This window comes from Dipodomys merriami, unplaced genomic scaffold (genome assembly GCF_024711535.1).
Source record: "Dipodomys merriami isolate MVZ:Mamm:240054 unplaced genomic scaffold, mDipMer1.0.p SCAF_3, whole genome shotgun sequence".
In the NCBI taxonomy this organism is placed as follows: domain Eukaryota; kingdom Metazoa; phylum Chordata; class Mammalia; order Rodentia; family Heteromyidae; genus Dipodomys; species Dipodomys merriami.
The window spans coordinates 81,743,580-81,761,343 of NW_027204492.1; the positions used below are offsets into that span (position 1 = coordinate 81,743,580).

The following is a 17,764-nucleotide window of genomic DNA, read 5'->3' on the forward strand; positions in this document are numbered from 1 at the left end:
AGGCAAGAAAAGTCCATGAGACTCTTATCTCTTACCTCCCCCACCCACCCCCAAAAAAAAGCTGGAAGTGAAAGCTGTGGCTCAAGTTGTAGAGTCTTGAGCAAAAGAAGCTCAAGGATAGTGCCCAGGCCCTGAGTTCAAGCAAACACAAAAAAATAAATGGGCAGGTATTCTCCATGTGTCTCCTGCCCCCATCCTCCATAATGATCCAAGTCTTGGGAAATGAACAAGGGTTGGTTGAACTGAGCAGAACAGTTGTCTTTGACCTGGATTCTGGCCTTTCCCTAGAACGTGGACCTTGGGAAGAGAGCACCCACGCCCATCCGGGAAAAGGAAGTCACCATGTGCATGCGCTGCCAGGAGCCTTTCAACTCCATCACCAAACGCAGGCACCATTGCAAGGCTTGTGGGCATGTGAGTATTGGGAGGCAGGGGCAACCCAAAAACCCATTTCTGAAATGGATACCCTCCAAGGGGGGAGGAATAGGTGCAAATCTGCCGTGGTACTTGCTACACTAAAGGGAAAGGCCTGCCAGAATCCAACTGTTCTTTTCCACTTGCCACCCCAGGTGGTTTGTGGGAAGTGCTCTGAGTTCCGGGCCCGCCTCATCTATGACAATAACCGCTCCAATCGTGTGTGCACTGATTGCTATGTGGCCTTGCATGGGGTGCCCGGGAGCAGTCCAGCCTGCAACCAACATACACCCCAGCGCAGGAGGTCTATCCTGGAGGTAAGAGCCAAGCCCCTACCCAATGTGATCTGAGGAGATCTGGACTCTCTGAAATGTAGGGTGCCATGTGCACTGGCTGATCAAGTAACCCAGGCATGGACCGAGCAAAACCAGTACAAGAGTATATCCAGCCAGGTGCTGGTGGCTCACACCTGTAATCCTAGCTACTCAGGAGGCTGACATCTGATAATTGCAGTTCACAGCCAGCCCAGGCAGAAAAGTCTGTGAGACTCTTATCTCCAATTAATTACAAAAGGCCAGAAGTGGAGCTGTGGCTCAAGTGGTAGATCTCTAGCCTTGAGCACAAAAGCCCAAGGACAGGACCCAGGCCCAGAGTTCAGACCCCAAGACTGTCAAAAAAAAAAGGGAGTAAAGGGTCTAGGAAGGTGGCTCAGTGGTAGAGCGCTTGCCTTGCATGCATGAGGCCCTGGGTTCGATTCCTCAGCACCACGGAAGCAGAAAAAGCCAGAAGTGGCACTGCGGCTCAAGCGGTAGAGCGCTAGCCTTGAGCTGAAGAGCTGATGGACAGCACCCAGGCCCAGAGTTCAGGCCCCACGACAAAAAAAGAAAAAAGTCCAAGAGCCATTTCATGAAAATACTTTATACTTTTAACCTTTACAGTAAGTAATCTACCCATGCTCATATCCCTAGTTTACAAATGGAGAAATTAAGGCATGTGGAGTTTATTTGACCAAGTGACACAGTCAATAAGTGGTTGTTTTTATTTTGTCAGTTACTGGGGCTTGAACTCAGGGCGTGGACACTTCCTTAACTTTTTAACTTAAGGTTGGTGCTCTACCACTTGAGCCATACCTCTACTTTTGGCTTTTTTGGTGACTAATTAGAGGTAAGGGTCCCACAGACTTTCCTGCCAGGGCTGGTTCTAAACTGTGATCCTCAGATCCAAGTTTCCTGAATAGCCGGGATTACAGGCATGAGCCACCAGTGCCCAGGTGTTTTGTTTTTGTTTTATTTTGTTTTAGGCCAGTCCTGGGGCTTGAACTCAGGGCCTGGGCACTGTTTCTGAGTGTCTTTTGCTCAAGGCTAGCACTCTACCACTTGAGCCACAGTGCCACTTCTGACGGGTTTTTTTTTTTCTGTTTATGTGGTACTAAAGAATCGAACCCAGGGCTTCATGCATGCTAGGTAAGCACTCTACCACTATGCCACATTCCCAGCTCCTGTTTTTGTTTTTTGAAATGAGATTTCACTATATTCCTTAGGCTGACCTCAGTTATTCTGCCTCCAGCCTCCTGAGTAGCTGAGATTTATAGACACAGCTCAAGGATTTTTTGTTCAATTAACAAATTGCCCTTTATTACAAACTAGGATAAGTTGAATATATTCTTCCCAGAAGAATTTATTTTGGGGTTTTTTAAGCATATCAAGCCATTTAACACCTAAAAGGGCTTACTCACCAGGCACTGATACTGATAATCCTAGCTACTCAGGAGGCTGAGATCTGAAGGATCATGGGTCAAAGCCAGCCCTGGGAAGGAACATCCTTGAGACTCTTATCTCCAGTTAAGCACTAGAAAATGGGAAGTGGCGCTGTGGCTCAAGCCACTAGTAGAGCACTAGTCTTCGGCTGAAGAGTTCAGGGACAGTGCCCAGGCCCAAAGTTCAAGACCCATGACCCACAAAAAAAAATAGCTTACTCTGCCAATAACTATACTAAATGCATTGCTGTGTTAGCTCATTTAATCCTCACAACAGCCCTCTGTGTTCTCCTTCCAAGTCAATATATTTTCATCTAGAGCTGGGAGTGTGAGCCAGCTTGCATTACCTACCTACCACCTACCCATCCACCCCCTTAACCACAGTGCTAGATTGCCCCTTGCTGAGTGATGGATGTATGATGAAAGATGTAAAGAGGTGAGGTGTTGAAAGTGTGAACAGCTTGAATAAATTAACCAGTTATCTGACTGGCCTTTAGATGCCCTTGCTGGCATGTGCACACCTTTCTCTGTTAGTGTGTACATGTGCATGTGTGCATGTGTATGCCAATTCTGGGACTTGAACTCATTACCTGGTCACTGTCCCTTAGCCTTTTCCACTCAAGGCTGGTACTTTACCACTTGAGTTACATCTCCACTTCTGGCCTTTTTTTAATGGTCATCGGGCTTGAACTCTAGGTCTGGGCACTGTCCCTGAGCATTTCAGCTCAAGGCTAGTGCTCTAGCATATGAGCCACAGTGCCACTTCTGGTTTTCTAGTGGTTAATTGGAGATGAGTCTCAAGGCTAGCTTTGAAATGCAATCCTCAGATCTCAGAACCACCAGCACCCCAGCACCCAACTGGCCGTGTGTGTGTGTGTCCCCGTGTGTGTCCGTGTGTGTCCGTGTGTCCCCGTGTGTGTCCGTGTGTGTGTGTGTGTTTGGCCGTGTGTGTGTGTGTGTTTGGCCGTGTGTGTGTGTGTGTGTGTGTGTGTGTGTGTGTGTGTGTGTGTGTGTGTGTGTGTGGACTTAGCCTCCTGATTAGCTAGGATTACAGGCATGAGCCCAGGTTCCCTCTGTGGCTCTTACATACAACAGTCATGGCCTGGGTCAAGCAGAGAAGTCTAGCTTTGAATCTGGACTCACTAGGAGGCAATAGTCAAAACTTCTATCACCTGAGCCTCACTGTCTGCATCTGAGACATGGAATAGCAAGCCATGTACTAGGGGAGGGGGGAAGCTACTTAAACTAGAATGGAGTCAGGCTAGGCCATCTGTTACCAATGACGTTACCCATGTTTCTTGGATCCAGAAACAGGCCTCGGTAGCTGCTGAGAACAGCGTCATCTGCAGCTTCCTGCACTACATGGAAAAGGGCGGGAAAGGATGGCACAAGGCATGGTTCGTGGTCCCTGAGAATGAACCTTTGGTGCTGTACATCTATGGAGCCCCTCAGGTGTGCATCCTCCTCCTTCTGAGTCTTTTAGGATACCTAGTAAAGCCACACTGCTACCCTTTTCCCCCCCTGATTTCTATCTTCTTCCTTGGCCTTGGCAAATGGGATGAGCCCATCTCTAAGGGAAAGCCAGAATACCCACCCTTGGGTGGGTCATAAAGTCTAGCTAGTGACAAGGCAAAACATGGAAGGCAAATAGGTGGGATGGGGAGTCTGGCTTGGAGAAAACTGGAGTGGAACAGGCATTCACACTCCTAGGTCTAATTCAGAGTAAGGATGAGCATGCAGATGGGGTGAGGAAGTCAAAGACCATTCTACTTAAAGAGACTAGTCCAGCTGGTTTGGGGTGTGGGAGGAGACATGTATTTGAACCAAGTCCTAGTTCCTTTTCCTGTTGATTACAATGAAGCCAAGGCAGGTTCTTGAGCAAGGGAAGAAAGGAATAGACACCAACCCAGTAGAACCCCCAGGTGACCCCAGCTCTGTCCTTCCTCCTCAGGATGTGAAAGCCCAGCGCAGCCTGCCCCTCATTGGCTTCGAGGTGGGGCCTCCTGAGGCAGGGGAGCGGCCTGACAGAAGGCATGTCTTCAAGATAACCCAGAGCCACCTAAGCTGGTACTTCAGTCCCGAGACAGAGGAGCTTCAGCGGCGCTGGATGGCTGTGCTGGGCCGGGCAGGCCGTGGGGATACGTTCTGCCCCGGGCCCACACTGTCTGAGGACAGGGAGATGGAGGCACCAGTGGCAGCATCAGGAGCCACTTCTGAGTCCCCTGAAGCCCCCCAGACCCGAGACAAGACCTAGAGGGTTTAGGGGGGAATTGGGAGCCTCCACCCCACACTCTAGCTGCCCATGTACAACTGGGGACTCCAGCCCCCTCCCCTCCCAGCTCAGTCAATACTTGAACTCCCATTACGGGCACTTTCAATCCCGAATGCTGGGTTTTGGGTTTTTTTTTAAATTCATCTTTTCACAAAATGTGGGCTTTTAAACACAAATATTCCTACAGTGATATTAATTATTTTTTAAAAAAAAATCCCTGTCCCCAGGGAGGTTGGGAGCTATTGCTAGACCCACCTGAATTCAATTATTTACACCCCTTCCCAAACACCCCAAAAATCTTGCCTCCACCCAATTCCCCCCCCGCCCCAAACAAAAGCACCAGAGGCAGGAAACAAGAATTCAAGTGCCAGCTCTGCCACAAACCCCGGGGCCCGACCCACTCCCACCTCTTCAGCCAGTGTCTTCACGTTTTTGACTCCACGTGGGATGGTGACTAAACCCCTCCTGCCTCTTCCACAGCTTATAGCTTCCTGGCCCCAAGGCTACCCAGGATTTTAACGTCCAGACCCATGGCAGGGCCACTGGGCAGGACAGGGGAACAGGGGTGGGGGGGAGGACAATGGATACTCTTTGTTTTGTTTTTTTTTTTAAGAAAAATACAGTTTATTTCAGGCTTACAGTAACTTTCAGAGCACGGTTATAGTCCATTCATCTATGTCTGTCTGTTCAAAGTAACCAGGCTATGAGGGTAAGCCCAGAAACCTCTCTGTGGCTGAACTTTGAAGCTCAGCTCCCACAAGTCTGCCTGATACCATGGCTCACACAGGTCAACCCACAGATTAAACAATGAATGAAGCTATTCTTTATTAAGTTCTGAAGCTTCATCCCTGGACTTTTAACAGGATGGGAGGGAAGTGAAGGAAGAGGTTGGAAGAGACAGAAAACAGCCCAATTCTCCCAACCTCACCACCTAGCTGGGCTTAGAATTTGAAGGAATTCCATGGGAAAGCTGGAATGAATGAAAGAAGAGAGCAGAACATTTCTGGGAGGTCTCAAGTTTGGGTGGGGAGAGGACTTGCTCTGTGAGGAGTTAGAGGGACAGGGGAGAGGCACCAACAAGCTACTTTCCTATATATCCTCAATCTCTCTCTCTCTCTCTCTCTCTCTCTCTCTCTCTCTCTCTCTCTCTCTCTCTCTCTCTCTCTCTCTCTCTCTCTCTCTCTCTCTCTCTCTCTCTCTCTCTCTCTCTCTCTCTGTCTCTCTCTCTCTCTCTGTCTTTGGTCTCCATGTTCATCTCACCATTACTGAGCAGCCAGCCCCCTAAAGCTGAATGCTGGTCCTCTCCACAAATTAAACTGCTCACTGTCCACCAGAGTCTAAACCCTTCTTCAACCACACCCACACTCATCCCCCCCCCCACTCTCTTCACACTGGTTAAACCCAAGAGGCACTGTGCTGGACAAGCCAGCCTAATCATTCACTTGGTACCTTAAGGCTTAAGAGTTATGGTAAAGTAGGTCCCATCACCCTCTCAACCAAGGACTCTAGGGCTTTTTTCCCCTGGAAGGAGCTGGACAGAGGATCAGGGAAGAAGGTGGGGACAGGGTGAACGAACAGTCCAGAGGTCTATAGACCTCAAAACAACAACAACAACCCTACAGAAGTCTCCAAACACCTAAGAAACAAAGACTCAAAAACCATTTCCAGATCCACTCATTTCTTTCTCCGTACAATGGTCCAGCCATCTTCCACTATATCCTCTTCCTTAATAGTCTGGAAATTCGATTCAGAGGGCTCAGCCTGGGGACACACACTCTCAGTAGTAGCCCCATTATTCACAGCTGTGACCTGGAGGAAAAATATGAGATAATGCTATATGCATCATTAATCATTGGCAACCTAAGCTCACCCAACATTGCCAGGATATGTCTGTGTGACCTCTCTCTGGTGAATATCATCGTCACCATCACCACCAATAAGCAACAAACATCACTTCTATGCACTCCCACAAAATGGAAAGCATCTGTACCCTCACCACCCAAGGGGTACCTCTTCACCTCCATTTCTTCCACTGTGTCCGCTTCTGCCTCCTCAGCCTGTTTGCCAGTCTTAAGTGCAGTGGCTGTGACTTTAATCTTCTTTTGGGTGATGTGAGAGGTCATCTCCTTCAGGGCAGCTCCATCACCTCTCTGGAAGTGCTGAAACATGGTCTGCAGCTGCTGGCTCACCTGTCAAGAAAACATTCAACCAGTTTGGATTTTCCAGAGTATCTTACTATACAACCAGCTCAGAGGGAGGGAGGGTTGGAACTGTCCTTCTCTAAGAAGTCCACCAGTGAGGCAGCCTCATCTGAAAGGCTCAGGTGAAGCAGTGAAGGAGGCTATTGTAGCAGAAAAGGCACAAGACATAAGCTTGATTTTGTTGTGTGTGCTGGTCCTGGGGCTTGAATTCAGGATCTAGGTGCTGTCTGTCCCTGAGCTTTTGTACTCAAGGCCACAGCTCCATTTCCAGATGTTCGGGTAGTGAATGAGAGATATGAGTCCTGCCCTAGCTGGCTTCAAACCTCAATCCTCAGATCTCAGTGTCCTGAGTAGCTAGGATTACAGGTATGAAACATGAGCTTTTTGAAAGACAGTAAATACAGAAGGAAAGACAATCTCACCGGACATGTAATGCTAACTGGAAGAGTAGGGGAATCAACCTGGCCCAACCTGCCCTTGGGATGAGGATGAGGAGCAGATCTGGCTGGAAATGATATATGGAGAAAGGGAAGGTTTGGAAAGGCCTGGAAGACTAAACACTTTTTCCTTTAGGCAAAAGGAATGCTTAGGGGCTGAGGATGTAGCTTAGTGGTAAGAGTCTAGCATGCATGAAGTCCTGGGTTTAATTCCTCAGTACCACATAAGCAGAAAAGGCTGGAAGTGGTGCTGTGGTTCAAGTGGTAGAGTGCTAGCCTTGAGCAAAAGAAGCTCAGGGACAGTGCCCAGGCCTTGAATTCAAGCCCCAGGACTGGCAAAAAGGGGGGGGGGGAATCTTAGAATGGCCTGGTATATGACCCAAGCAAAGAATGGTTTAAGCCAAGGTTCTGGAAGCAAAGCAAACAGGAGAAGACTGCAGGAAGGGTGATGGCTGCTGTGTCCACAATTAACTCACCTGGGGCAGACTCCCATCCTCCACGACTGTATCAAACTCATTGGTCATCAGCTCCCCAAGAAAGTCTTCCACCTCATCCAACTCCAAGTCAGCTGTATAGGAAAGGATAGGACCCTTTGGTCAAAGACTGGCAACTTCATCATCCTACCTGCTATTTTCCAATACCTTTTTGATAGGTCTACACCTCATTATTGAGCAAAGGCCAGTGAACAGTTATATTTATTGACTAAAATGCTTTTGTTTCATCTGACTTCCCCTCTATGTGACAACACACTACTTCTCTCTGAGCCTAGTTTCCTCACCTGTGAAGTGGGGCTAATAGTGACCTTAAAAATCTCACCCAACACAATGCCTCGAGTTTTGAAGTATGGAGAGCCTTCATAACTGGCTCACCTCATTCTGGAGACTTGAGGCCAATGGGACTGGTAAGAAAAAATGGGATATGATACTTCCAATAAGAAAGTTCTCATAGCTTTGACACAAACCTACTATGTGATTCTGGCCAAGCCCTGCTCTCTGGGCCCACAATCTACTTTTCTCAGTTAAAAGTCTCTCCTCCCCTTTCTCTGGAAGAGTTCACCCACCTGCTTGCTTGTCTCTACCATTCAAATCTAACATCCTCCAAATTTATCCCCAACTCCGAGTACTTGTATACCCAGGTATTTAACAAAGAACTTAGGTCCCCATATCCAACTTCCAAACCTGCATCTTATCTTCTACTGTTCCTGTATTCCATGAAAGGCACTTAATTCATCCCACTGTTCAAACCAGAAACTTGCTTCTTTTTCCCTCCCTACTTATAGCCAAGCACTCTCCTATGCCCGAATCCACCTTCTTTTCCATGAGAAATGCCACTGCCCTATTCTTGGTCTTATTTTATAGACAAAAACTGCACATGCAAGTACTGGGACTTGGACTCAGGGCCTCAAATGCTCTTTTGCTTGGCTTTTTTTTGCTCAAAGCTGGCTCTCTACCACTTGAGCCACACACACACCCTTCTGGATTTTTGCTGCTTAATCAGAGATAAAGACTCTTTCAGACTTGTCTGTCAAATCAAGCTGCAAATTTCAACCCTCCAATCCAAGCTGGCCTCTCAAGGACAGCGCCCAGGCCAAGCCCCATGACCAGCATACATACACACATGGCTTGGAAAGCCTTTCATATATTATCATTTTGGAGTAGAAAGTCTCCCTACCACCCAGCTTCATTCTCTCTCCCAGTTCCCCACCCCACAATGGCCTTAGAACAATGATCCTTTTGACATCTTCCAAAAGTTACACATTATCTCCCCATTACCACAGACCTCCTTGGTGTAACTTTCCTAGCTTTCCCCACCCACACTGACTCCTTTTCATCCCAAGGGAAGGAGTCCAATCACTATCTTCCCAGAAAAGGTGCCACCTCCACCTCAAGTTGCCAGAAGAACCATGTGTTCCTTTCTTTCAGAACACTTACTTAGCTTTGGATTTGTCCATTTATTTGTATCCCTCACTTGATAGTAAAATGTTCTTGAGATAGGACTCTGCTGGATACCAAATCCAAGGCTAGAAAATGGGGAACTTTGTTTAAAAAAAAAACCACTATAGCATTTAATCCATCCCCTGCTTGGCTCTTTGTTCCAATACAACCCTTAAATGGGCCTATAGTATCCATCTTTGCCACCCTCATACCCATGTATAGTTACTGAGGATTTGAAATGTCATGGATTAGTCCATGGATTTGTGACACAGCTCAAGTGGTAGAGTGCAAGTAAGAGGCTCTTGAGTTCAAGTCCAGCGTCTCACATACACACACAACTGTGACAAGGCCAAATTGAGATGTGCTAACATCAGGCAATTATCATATTTTTTTGAAAACAATCTTTTTACATCTGTGTGTGTGCGCACATGCACGTGGGTGTCGGTCCTGGGGCTGGCACTGTGCTTGAGCAATGTCTCTGATATTACTTTTCTTAAGGCTACTGGTCTACCACTTGAGCCACAGTGCCACCTCCGGCTTTTTCTTAGTAGTTTATTGGAGATAAGTCTCACGGGCTTTCCTACAGGAGCTGGCTTTGAACAATGATCCTCAGATCTCCTGAGTAGCTACAATTACAAGCCTGAGCCACCAACACTTGGCTCTACATCTTATTAGATGTAAAAGTTTACATTTATGACATGTTGAAACCTTTTGAATGTGAGCTGAATAACACAACATTAATTCCATCTACTTTTCACTATAGTGGCTGCTAATTTTGGTAAGATTGGGTGTGCTGGAGATGGAACCCAAGGTCTTGAGCATGCTAGAAAAGTGCTCTACAGCTGAGCTACACCCCCAGCTCAGCAGTTTTTAAATGATATGACTCACACAACACTACTGGACAAAGCTGGCGTTGAAACTGTGATACCCACTTCAAAACCCAAGAAACAATCTTATAAGGGTAAAATGCCCACTTCAGGGAAATAACATGATGATCTAGGAGAACAATCTATAAGATACTCGGACCGAGATCCTGCCTCCCAAACTAGCTTTCGTTCCACCTCGCCCTCGGGTAGCAAACTGGTCATCCATCAAGCGTTCCAGAGACGTGCTGGCTGTCCAGGGCTCCTCCTCTCCGGTCCCCACTGCCACACAGAGAGAACGCGGCGTCCCACACTCACTCACCATTGCGGAAGAAATAATCCTCCACTGCACCACAAAGCCACTCGGCCTTTTCCTGGCTGTGCACGCCCCCGAAGCCATTGTCCACCGCAATCTGAAAATACAGTTCGAAGCCCACCATGTCAGCGCAGGGACCCGCCTAAGGTCGGGAGTCGCCCACGTCGCCCATCCAAGTCTCAGGGGTCTCGACCGGCAAGCTCTTGTGTCCCAGACTCTAACTTTTCATCCTGCCATGGTTTTGCTCACCTGCAAAGCGGGCCAAGCCTCCAGAGCCGCTCGGACGCCAGCCCGGTAGAGCGCTCGCACATCTTCCCCAGCGCCCGCCATCATACCGTCTGGCTCACGTGATGCCTCGGCGATCCAATCCCTCCCCAATTCGCTCCAGACCAAACAAGCCGAAAGCCGAGGATGAGAACCCAGACTCGCTTTTCCGCTGACCTGGCAGGAAGACTAGAGCAATAGAAAAGTCCAACAGCAAATACGAGGGTTTAGTTGAAAATCCAGCCCCAGTAGGGAGGCGGGGATAGAGGTAATCAGTGACGTAGGGAACACCGCTACAAATTATACGCAATAACCGAGTCAAAGGAAACAAGATGGGGCTGGGAAGGTGGCTCAGTGGTAGAGCACTTGCCTAGCATGCATGAAGCCCTGGGTTTGATTCCTCAGTACTACATACACAGGAAAATCCAGAAGTGGTGCTGTGGCTCAAGTGGTAGACACAACACAAACCAAACTGCATCTTTAACGGTGTCCCAACATCTATAGTCAACGACAGCAGAATATTTTTGTGTGTGTGCGGGTCCTGAGGCTTTAACTCCTGCCTGAGCACTGGGCCTGAGCTTTTATTTTTTCTCAAGAGTTTTTGCTCAAGGCGAGAGCTCTACCATTTGAACCGCAGCTCCACTACTGGCTTTTGGTGATTACATGGAAATAATTGTCTCGGAGATTTTTCCCATCTGAGCTGGCTTTGAACTGTGATCCTCAGATCGTAGCCTTTTGAACAGTGAGGATTATAGGTTTGAGCCAGCCCCACCCCCCGCAGGAATCTCTGTGACGCTCTTCAATTAACCACCAGAAAACCGGAAGTGGTGCTGTGGCTCAAGTGTTAGAGCTCTCACCATGAGCTGAAGACCTCAAGGACCGTGCCCAGACCCAGAGTTCAAGCCCCACGACCGACACACACACAAAAAAAGGCTAGAGAAGCGAGAAGAGTGACTTAAGAGGTAAAGAACTAGCAAATCAGCCACGTGAATGTGAGGTCTTGAATTGAAGCCCTAGAATTGGGGTGTGTGGGAGCCAAAGGCAGTGGTGACATACGCCTGGAATCTGAATCAGGAATGTCTCAAGTTAGTACACAGCTTAGGCTCCATAGTGAGTTCAAGGGCAGCTTAGACTACATAGAGAAGCCTTGTCTCAAAAGCAAAACAAAAAATTAACCTGTTCATTATGTACACTGAAGGCATGTAAATAATATCTCAATAAAACTGTTTTTAGAAGAGTATCCTAAGTGACTTCCCTCACACAGCAAAGCTTGGAAACTTGGGACTAGCCCATGTCAACAAGCAATGCTAACCTTTCCAACCACACCCTCCCAAATGCTGGCATGATGCGCATGCAACCCCACTCCAGGCAGAAATTTTTGAGTACTGACAAATGCCCCCAAATATTTTTGAACTGCTTTTATTTTTGTTGTTGTTGTTGTTTCTTTGTTTCTTTTCCAGGTAAAAGGGTTTGAACTCAGGACATGAAGTTCCCTTGGCTTATGTGCTCACAGGCTGGTGCTCTACCACTTGAGTCATATACCTCCAGCCTGACTTTTCTCCCAGGATTATAGGTACTATTGTTTTGGTGTTTTTTGGGGGGGGGTCCAGTCATGGGGTCTGAACTCTGGGCCTGGGCGCTGTCCCTCAGCTCTTCAGCTCAAGGCTAGCGCTCTACCACTTGAGCCACAGTGCCACTTCTGGCTTTTTTTTTCTGCTTATGTGGTGCTGAGGAACCGAACCCAGGGCCTCATGCATGCAAGGCAAGCGCGCTACCACTGAGCCACCTTCCCAGCCCGATACTATTGTTTAATCAAAATTTTAAAATATCTCCTCATACTGGCAATTATTATTTATAAATAACATATGTAACTGATAAGAATATAAAAGATATGTGTGGCCGGTGCTGGTAGCTCAAGCCTGTAATCCTAGCTTCTCAGGAGGCTGAAATCTAAGGATCATGGTTCAAAGCCAGCCCTGGCAGGAAAGTCCATGAGAGTCTTACCTCCAATAAACCACTCAGAAAACTGTGGCTCAAGTGGTAGAGCGCTAGCCTTGAACTGAAGAGCTGAGGGACAGCACCCAGGCTCAGAGTTCAAACCCTACAACCAAAAAAAAAAGATATATGTGGTCAGTTCTCCCATGGAAAGGTCCACATAAGATGAAACATTTCCCATAAGGATGTAATTTTGCTATAGGCGCACATTACCAGAAAACCTGAAATGGATTTGTAGCTCAAAGTGGTTGAGCACTAGCCTTCAGTGCAAAATCTCAGGGACAGTGCCCAGGCCCTGAGTTCAAACCTCACAATAGGAAAAAAAATAATTTGGGGAAGCGCTTCCCTAAATAAAGTTTAGTTGGTTTAGTATGGATCATGTGTCCATAATTTGATTAGAAGAGGCCAGTATAGCTCGATTAAAAGTCCTTCCAGGGCTGGGAAGGTGGCTCAGTGGTAGAGTGCTTGTCTTGCATGCATGAGGCCCTGGGTTTCATTCCTCAGCACCATATAAGTAGAAAAAGCTGGAAGTGGCGCTGTGGCTCAAGTGGTACAGCGCTAGCCTTGAGCTGAAGAGCTGAGGGACAGCACCCAGGCCCAGAGTTCAGGCCCCACAACTGACCCAAAAAAAAGTCCTTCCAGACTATATTCAATGGGAAGAAATGATCAACTCTCTCAAGCCAGGGATGGGGTGTATCTCAGTGATAGTTTTCCTATTGTATACAAAGCCCTCGGCTCAATCCCCAGCACCAGAAAAGAAGTCTCCTGTGAGACATGATGATAAATACCTATAATACACTCAAGAGTTTGTGAGGCAGGAGGACTGCCAGTTCAAGGCCAGCCAGTTTTATATAGCAAAATTCTGTCTCAAAAAAAAAAAATCTCAGCCAGGCACCAGTAGCTCAGGCCTGTAATCCTAGCTCCTCAGGAGGCTGAAATCTTAGTATCAAAGTTCAAAGCTAACCCAGCCAGGAAGGCCCATAGATTTATATCTCCAATTAACTACCAAAAAAGCTGGAAATGGAGCTCTGGCTCAAGTGGTAGAGTGGTAGCCTTGAGTGAAAAAAACAAAAAGTTCAAAGACATTACCCAGGCCCTGAGTTTAAGCCCTAGTACTGGCACAAAAAAAAAATCTCAGACCATGTTCATGCCAGTGAATGCCATTTACTCAGGATGTAGAGATCAGGGTTTAAGGCCAGCCTAGAAAATAAAGGTTGGAAAGACATCTCAACCATTGAGCCTGGTCTGGTGGTGCATGTCTATAATGCCAGATAGGTGGGAAGCCAAGGGAAGGAGGATTAAGGTCTAAGGGAAGCATGAGGCAAAAACAGGCAAGTCTATCTGACAATTACCAAAAAAAAAAAAAAAAAAGCCAGAAGCTAGTGGCTCAGGCCTGTAATCCTAGCTACTCAAGAGGCTGAGATCTGAGGATCACAGTTCGAAGCCAGGAAAGTCTGTGAGACTCTTATCTCCAATAATCCACCAGAAAACCAGAAGAGGCACTGTGGCTCAAGTGGTAGAGAGCTAGCCTTGAGCTGAAGAGCTGAGGGATAGCGCCCAGGCCCAGAGTTCAAGCCCTATGACTAACAAAAACAAAACAAAAACAAAAACAGGCAAAAGAAAGACAAAAAAGGTTCAAGTGTTAGAACTCCTGACGAGCAATTGTGAGACATGAACTCACAAACTAATACCACCAAAAAAAATCCAAAAAAATTGTGTTTTGCTGTTTTTTGTTTTTCACTAAAATAGTAGGAAATAAAAACTGAGTGATTAATAGCCACATAATGTCTTCTTCATTATGGTCTTCTTAGGGAGATTGAGGTTGTAAAGTATTTTTCTCCAAGAAAAGTTAAGAAATCCTTATGTATTCATCAGATCTGGAGTCTTCTTCGAGGCAACTGAATTATTTTTGCTCAAGAAAAGGAATTTCGGGCTGGGAATATGGCTTAGTGGTTCAATTCCTCAGTACCACATCAACAGAATAATCTGGAAGTAGTGCTGTGGCTCAAGTGGCAGAGTGCTAGCTTTGAGCAAAAGAAGCTCAGGGACAGTACCCAGGCCTTGAGTTCAAGCCCCAGGACTGGCCAAAAAGAAAGAAAGAAATGAAATTTCAAGCTGGGTACTGGTGGCTCAAGCCAAATCCAAGCCACTCAGGAGTCTGAGATCTGAGGACTTAGGATCCCGGTTTGAAGCCAGCCCAGGCAGAAAAGTCTGTGAGATTGTGTGTGTGTGTGTGTGTGTGTGTGTGTGTGTGTGTGTGTGTGTGTGTGTGTGTGTGTGTGTGTGTGTGTGTGTGTGTGTGTGTGTGTGTGTGTGTGTGTGTGTGTGTGTGTGTGTGTGTGTGCCAGTGCTTGGAATTGAATTCAGGGCCTGGGCACTGTGCATGAGCTTTTTGCTCAAGTCTAGTGCTCTACTACTTTAGCCACATCTCCACTTCCAGCTTTTGGTGAAGTCTTACAGATTTTCCGACTTGGGCTAGCTTCAAACCTCAATCCTCAGATCTCAGCCTTCTGAGTAGTTAGGATTACAGACATGAGTCACCAGTACTACATTCCTAATTCCCATCTCCAATTAACTAGGAATTAGTAAGAAGTGGAGCTTTGGCTCAAGTGGTAGAGTGCCAGCCTTGAGCAACTAAAAAGCCATGTGAGAATGAGATGCCCTGATTTCAAGCCCCAGTACCTATTAAAACAAACAAACAAAAAAAGAGTATGGGGGAAGCAGAAGGAAGGAAGGAAGGAAGGAAGGAAGGAAGGAAGGAAGGAAGGAAGGAAGGAAGGAAGGAAGGAAGTAAAAAGAAGAAAGGAAAGGAGGAAAGAAGGAGAGGAAGAAAAGACAAAAAAGGAGGAAGTGGCGCTGTAGCTCAAGTGGTAGAGCACTCGCCTTGAGTTGAAGAGCTGAGGGACAACGCCCAGGCCCAGAGTTCAAGCCCCACGACCGACAAAAAAAAAAAAAACTATATAGAAAAGACAAAAAAGGAATGGGCAGGGCTGGGAAGGTGGCTCAGTGGCAGAGCGCTTGCCTTGCATGCATGAAGCCTTAGGTTCCATTACTCAGCACCACATAAGCAGAAAAAGCCGGAAGTGGTGCTATGGCTTAAATGGTAGAGTGCTAGCCTTGAGCTGTAGAGCTGAGGGACAGCGCCTATGCCCAGAGTTCAAGCCCCACTATCAGCACAAAAAAAAAAAAAGGAATGGGCTGGCGGGACACTGGTGGTTCATGCCTATAGTCACTACTCAGGAGGATGAGATCTGAGGATCGTGGTTCAAAACCAGCCTAGGCAGGAAAGTCCATGGAGACTCTTCAATTAACCACCAGAAAACCAGAAGTGGCACTGTGGCTCAAGTGGTAGAGTGATTGCCTTAAGCTGAACAGCTCAGGGTCAGCACCTAGGCCAGAGTTCAAGCCCCACGACAAACAGAAAAGAAAAAAAAAAAGGAATGGGTTTGCCACCACTGGCTCATGTCTATAATCCTAGCTACTTAGGAGGCTGAGACCTGAGGATCATGGTTCAAAACCAGCTGGGCAGGAAAGATCATGAGACATTTATCTCTAGTTAAACCAGAAAACCAGAAGTGGCACTGTGCCTTAAGCAAAAAAGCTGAGGGACAGCACCCAGGCCTTGAGTTCAAGCCCCATGACCAACAACAACATCAAAAAAGGAATGGAATTTCAGTAGCCTGAAAAAGAATGCCTCTTGACTTTTGCAGTGAATTCTTAGGCAATGGGGTGTGTGAATACCTGACTCCATGTGAGCCAGTGCCTCTGGGGCAGTGAGGGCTCTGAGAATTGTTGAGTATATGTGCACAAGGATTGGCCTTTTACATTTAGATGAATTTAGGAAGCACAAAGTAATCTTCAGGAAATATTCATTTCAACCCCACTCCCCCTCACACAGCTCAGTGGGTTACACATTTTGCCTGGAACCTTCTAATCCACTCTCTTGTGTTTTCATGTTGAAAATACTTTTGCATTTTCCTATCAATGTCTTACTAGTACTATATTTTTAATGTAACATGTTTATCTGGGATGTATTTTAACTCTTTTTGTATAGTGTAAACTGAGCTACCGGCGCCCGGCTTGTAATTAACTTTTCAATGTTTATAGGAATATGTGCTGTAAAGTCATCTGAAATTTGTCATAATTTTGGCATGAACAGTACTGTTCCTAATTACTGTAATGTAATAAAAATAGATATGATAACAGAAAAAGAAGGAAAGAAAAGATCAGCCTTTTAAAGCTGCAACCTGGGGAACTTTGAAGAACCTCCTCATTGAGTTACAGTGAAAGGTTAGGTCGGTAAGCTTTGCCCTGGAGCAGCCACCAACGTCAGATGGAAGTAGACCAGTGGGCAATAGCGACGCGTTGTGGCAGTGGGATGCAATGACAAACACTGCAGAGGAGGCTCCTCCTCCCCACTCAATTCCCACCTCCGCTGAGTACAAAACATCCGGGCAACATCCTCTGCAGCCTCTATGAATTTCGGGATAAATGAGAGGAAGAGAACAAAAGAAAATGGTAGTCGGCGCCGATGGCTCACGCCTGTAATCCTAGCTATTCAAGAGGCTGAGATCTGATTATCACGGTTCAGCCTGAGCAGGAAAGTCCGAGAGACCCTTATCTCCACTTACCCAGCGGAAAATCGGAAATGGAGGTGTGACTCAGAGCTCTGAGACTTGAAATAAAAGAGTTTAGGGAAGGCATTCAGGCCCAGAGGGGCTTACTTCTTGCTAACGCAGTCCATAAATGCTCAAGCCAGTTTTCACTTAGAGAAATAAAACAGATGTGACTAGCCAAATGCTGGAAGCTCACATATGTAATCCTAACTACTTTGGAGGTTGAAATATGAGGATCACAGTTTGAAGCCAATCGGGTAGTTGGGGTAGTAAAGTCCAAAAGATTCTTATCTCCAATTAACCAGCAAAAAGCAGAAAGTAGAGGTCGCCAAGTGAGAGTGCAAGGCTCAGAATTAAAGCCCAGTACCAACACCAAATTTAATTTTATTTATTTTTTTTTGTCGGTCGTGGGACTTGAACTCTGGGTCTGGGCACTGTCCCTCAGCTCTTCAGATCAAGGCCAGTGCTTGAGCCACAGTGCCACTTCCGGTTTTTTTCTGCTTATGTGGTGCTGAGGAATGGAACTGAGGGCCTCAGGCATGCAAGGCAAGCGCTCTACCACTGAGCCACCTTCCCAGCCCAACACCAATTTTTAAAAGTACTACACTTGAAAAGTTGTAGAGAGCTAGGGGCTGGTTAAGTGGTTCAATTGGTAGAGTGCCTGCCTATCAAATGTGAGGCCTTGAGTTCAAACAT

General features: G+C 46.8%; 2 protein-coding genes across 5 annotated transcripts in view; one reads left to right on the top strand and one right to left on the bottom strand.

Moving 5' to 3' along the window:
• Positions 1-4,609, top strand: part of Fgd1 (FYVE, RhoGEF and PH domain containing 1) — a 66,273-nt gene extending 61,664 nt beyond the window's left edge. For all 4 annotated transcript variants that reach the window (XM_070040393.1, XM_070040394.1, XM_070040395.1 and 1 more), the window contains 4 exons: positions 289-414; positions 570-731; positions 3,479-3,622; positions 4,122-4,609. In XM_070040393.1, the coding sequence (XP_069896494.1) occupies positions 289-414; positions 570-731; positions 3,479-3,622; positions 4,122-4,424 (735 nt within the window). In that variant the 3' untranslated portion in view covers positions 4,425-4,609. The remainder of the gene's footprint in view (positions 1-288; positions 415-569; positions 732-3,478; positions 3,623-4,121) is intronic.
• Positions 4,610-5,249: 640 nt separating this feature from the next.
• Positions 5,250-10,551, bottom strand: Tsr2 (TSR2 ribosome maturation factor). The gene is made up of 5 exons (XM_070040397.1): positions 10,443-10,551; positions 10,200-10,290; positions 7,557-7,648; positions 6,461-6,631; positions 5,250-6,251 (listed from the first exon to the last, which is right to left on the bottom strand). The coding sequence occupies exons 1-5, from the start codon at positions 10,524-10,526 to the stop codon at positions 6,117-6,119; spliced, it is 573 nt and encodes a 190-aa protein (XP_069896498.1). The 5' UTR covers positions 10,527-10,551; the 3' UTR covers positions 5,250-6,116.
• Positions 10,552-17,764: the final 7,213 nt, after the last annotated feature.

Excerpts from the sequence above, each read along its gene's own strand:
- Tsr2 (XM_070040397.1), bottom strand. The coding sequence starts at position 10,526 with ATGATGGCGGGCGCTGGGGAAGATGTGCGAGCGCTCTACCGGGCTGGC. Across the intron at positions 10,291-10,442 it reads AGGCTTGGCCCGCTTTGCAG|ATTGCGGTGGACAATGGCTT; the intron begins GTGAGCAAAACC and ends CTGTATTTTCAG. Across the intron at positions 7,649-10,199 it reads GGATTATTTCTTCCGCAATG|CTGACTTGGAGTTGGATGAG; the intron begins GTGAGTGAGTGT and ends TTTCCTATACAG.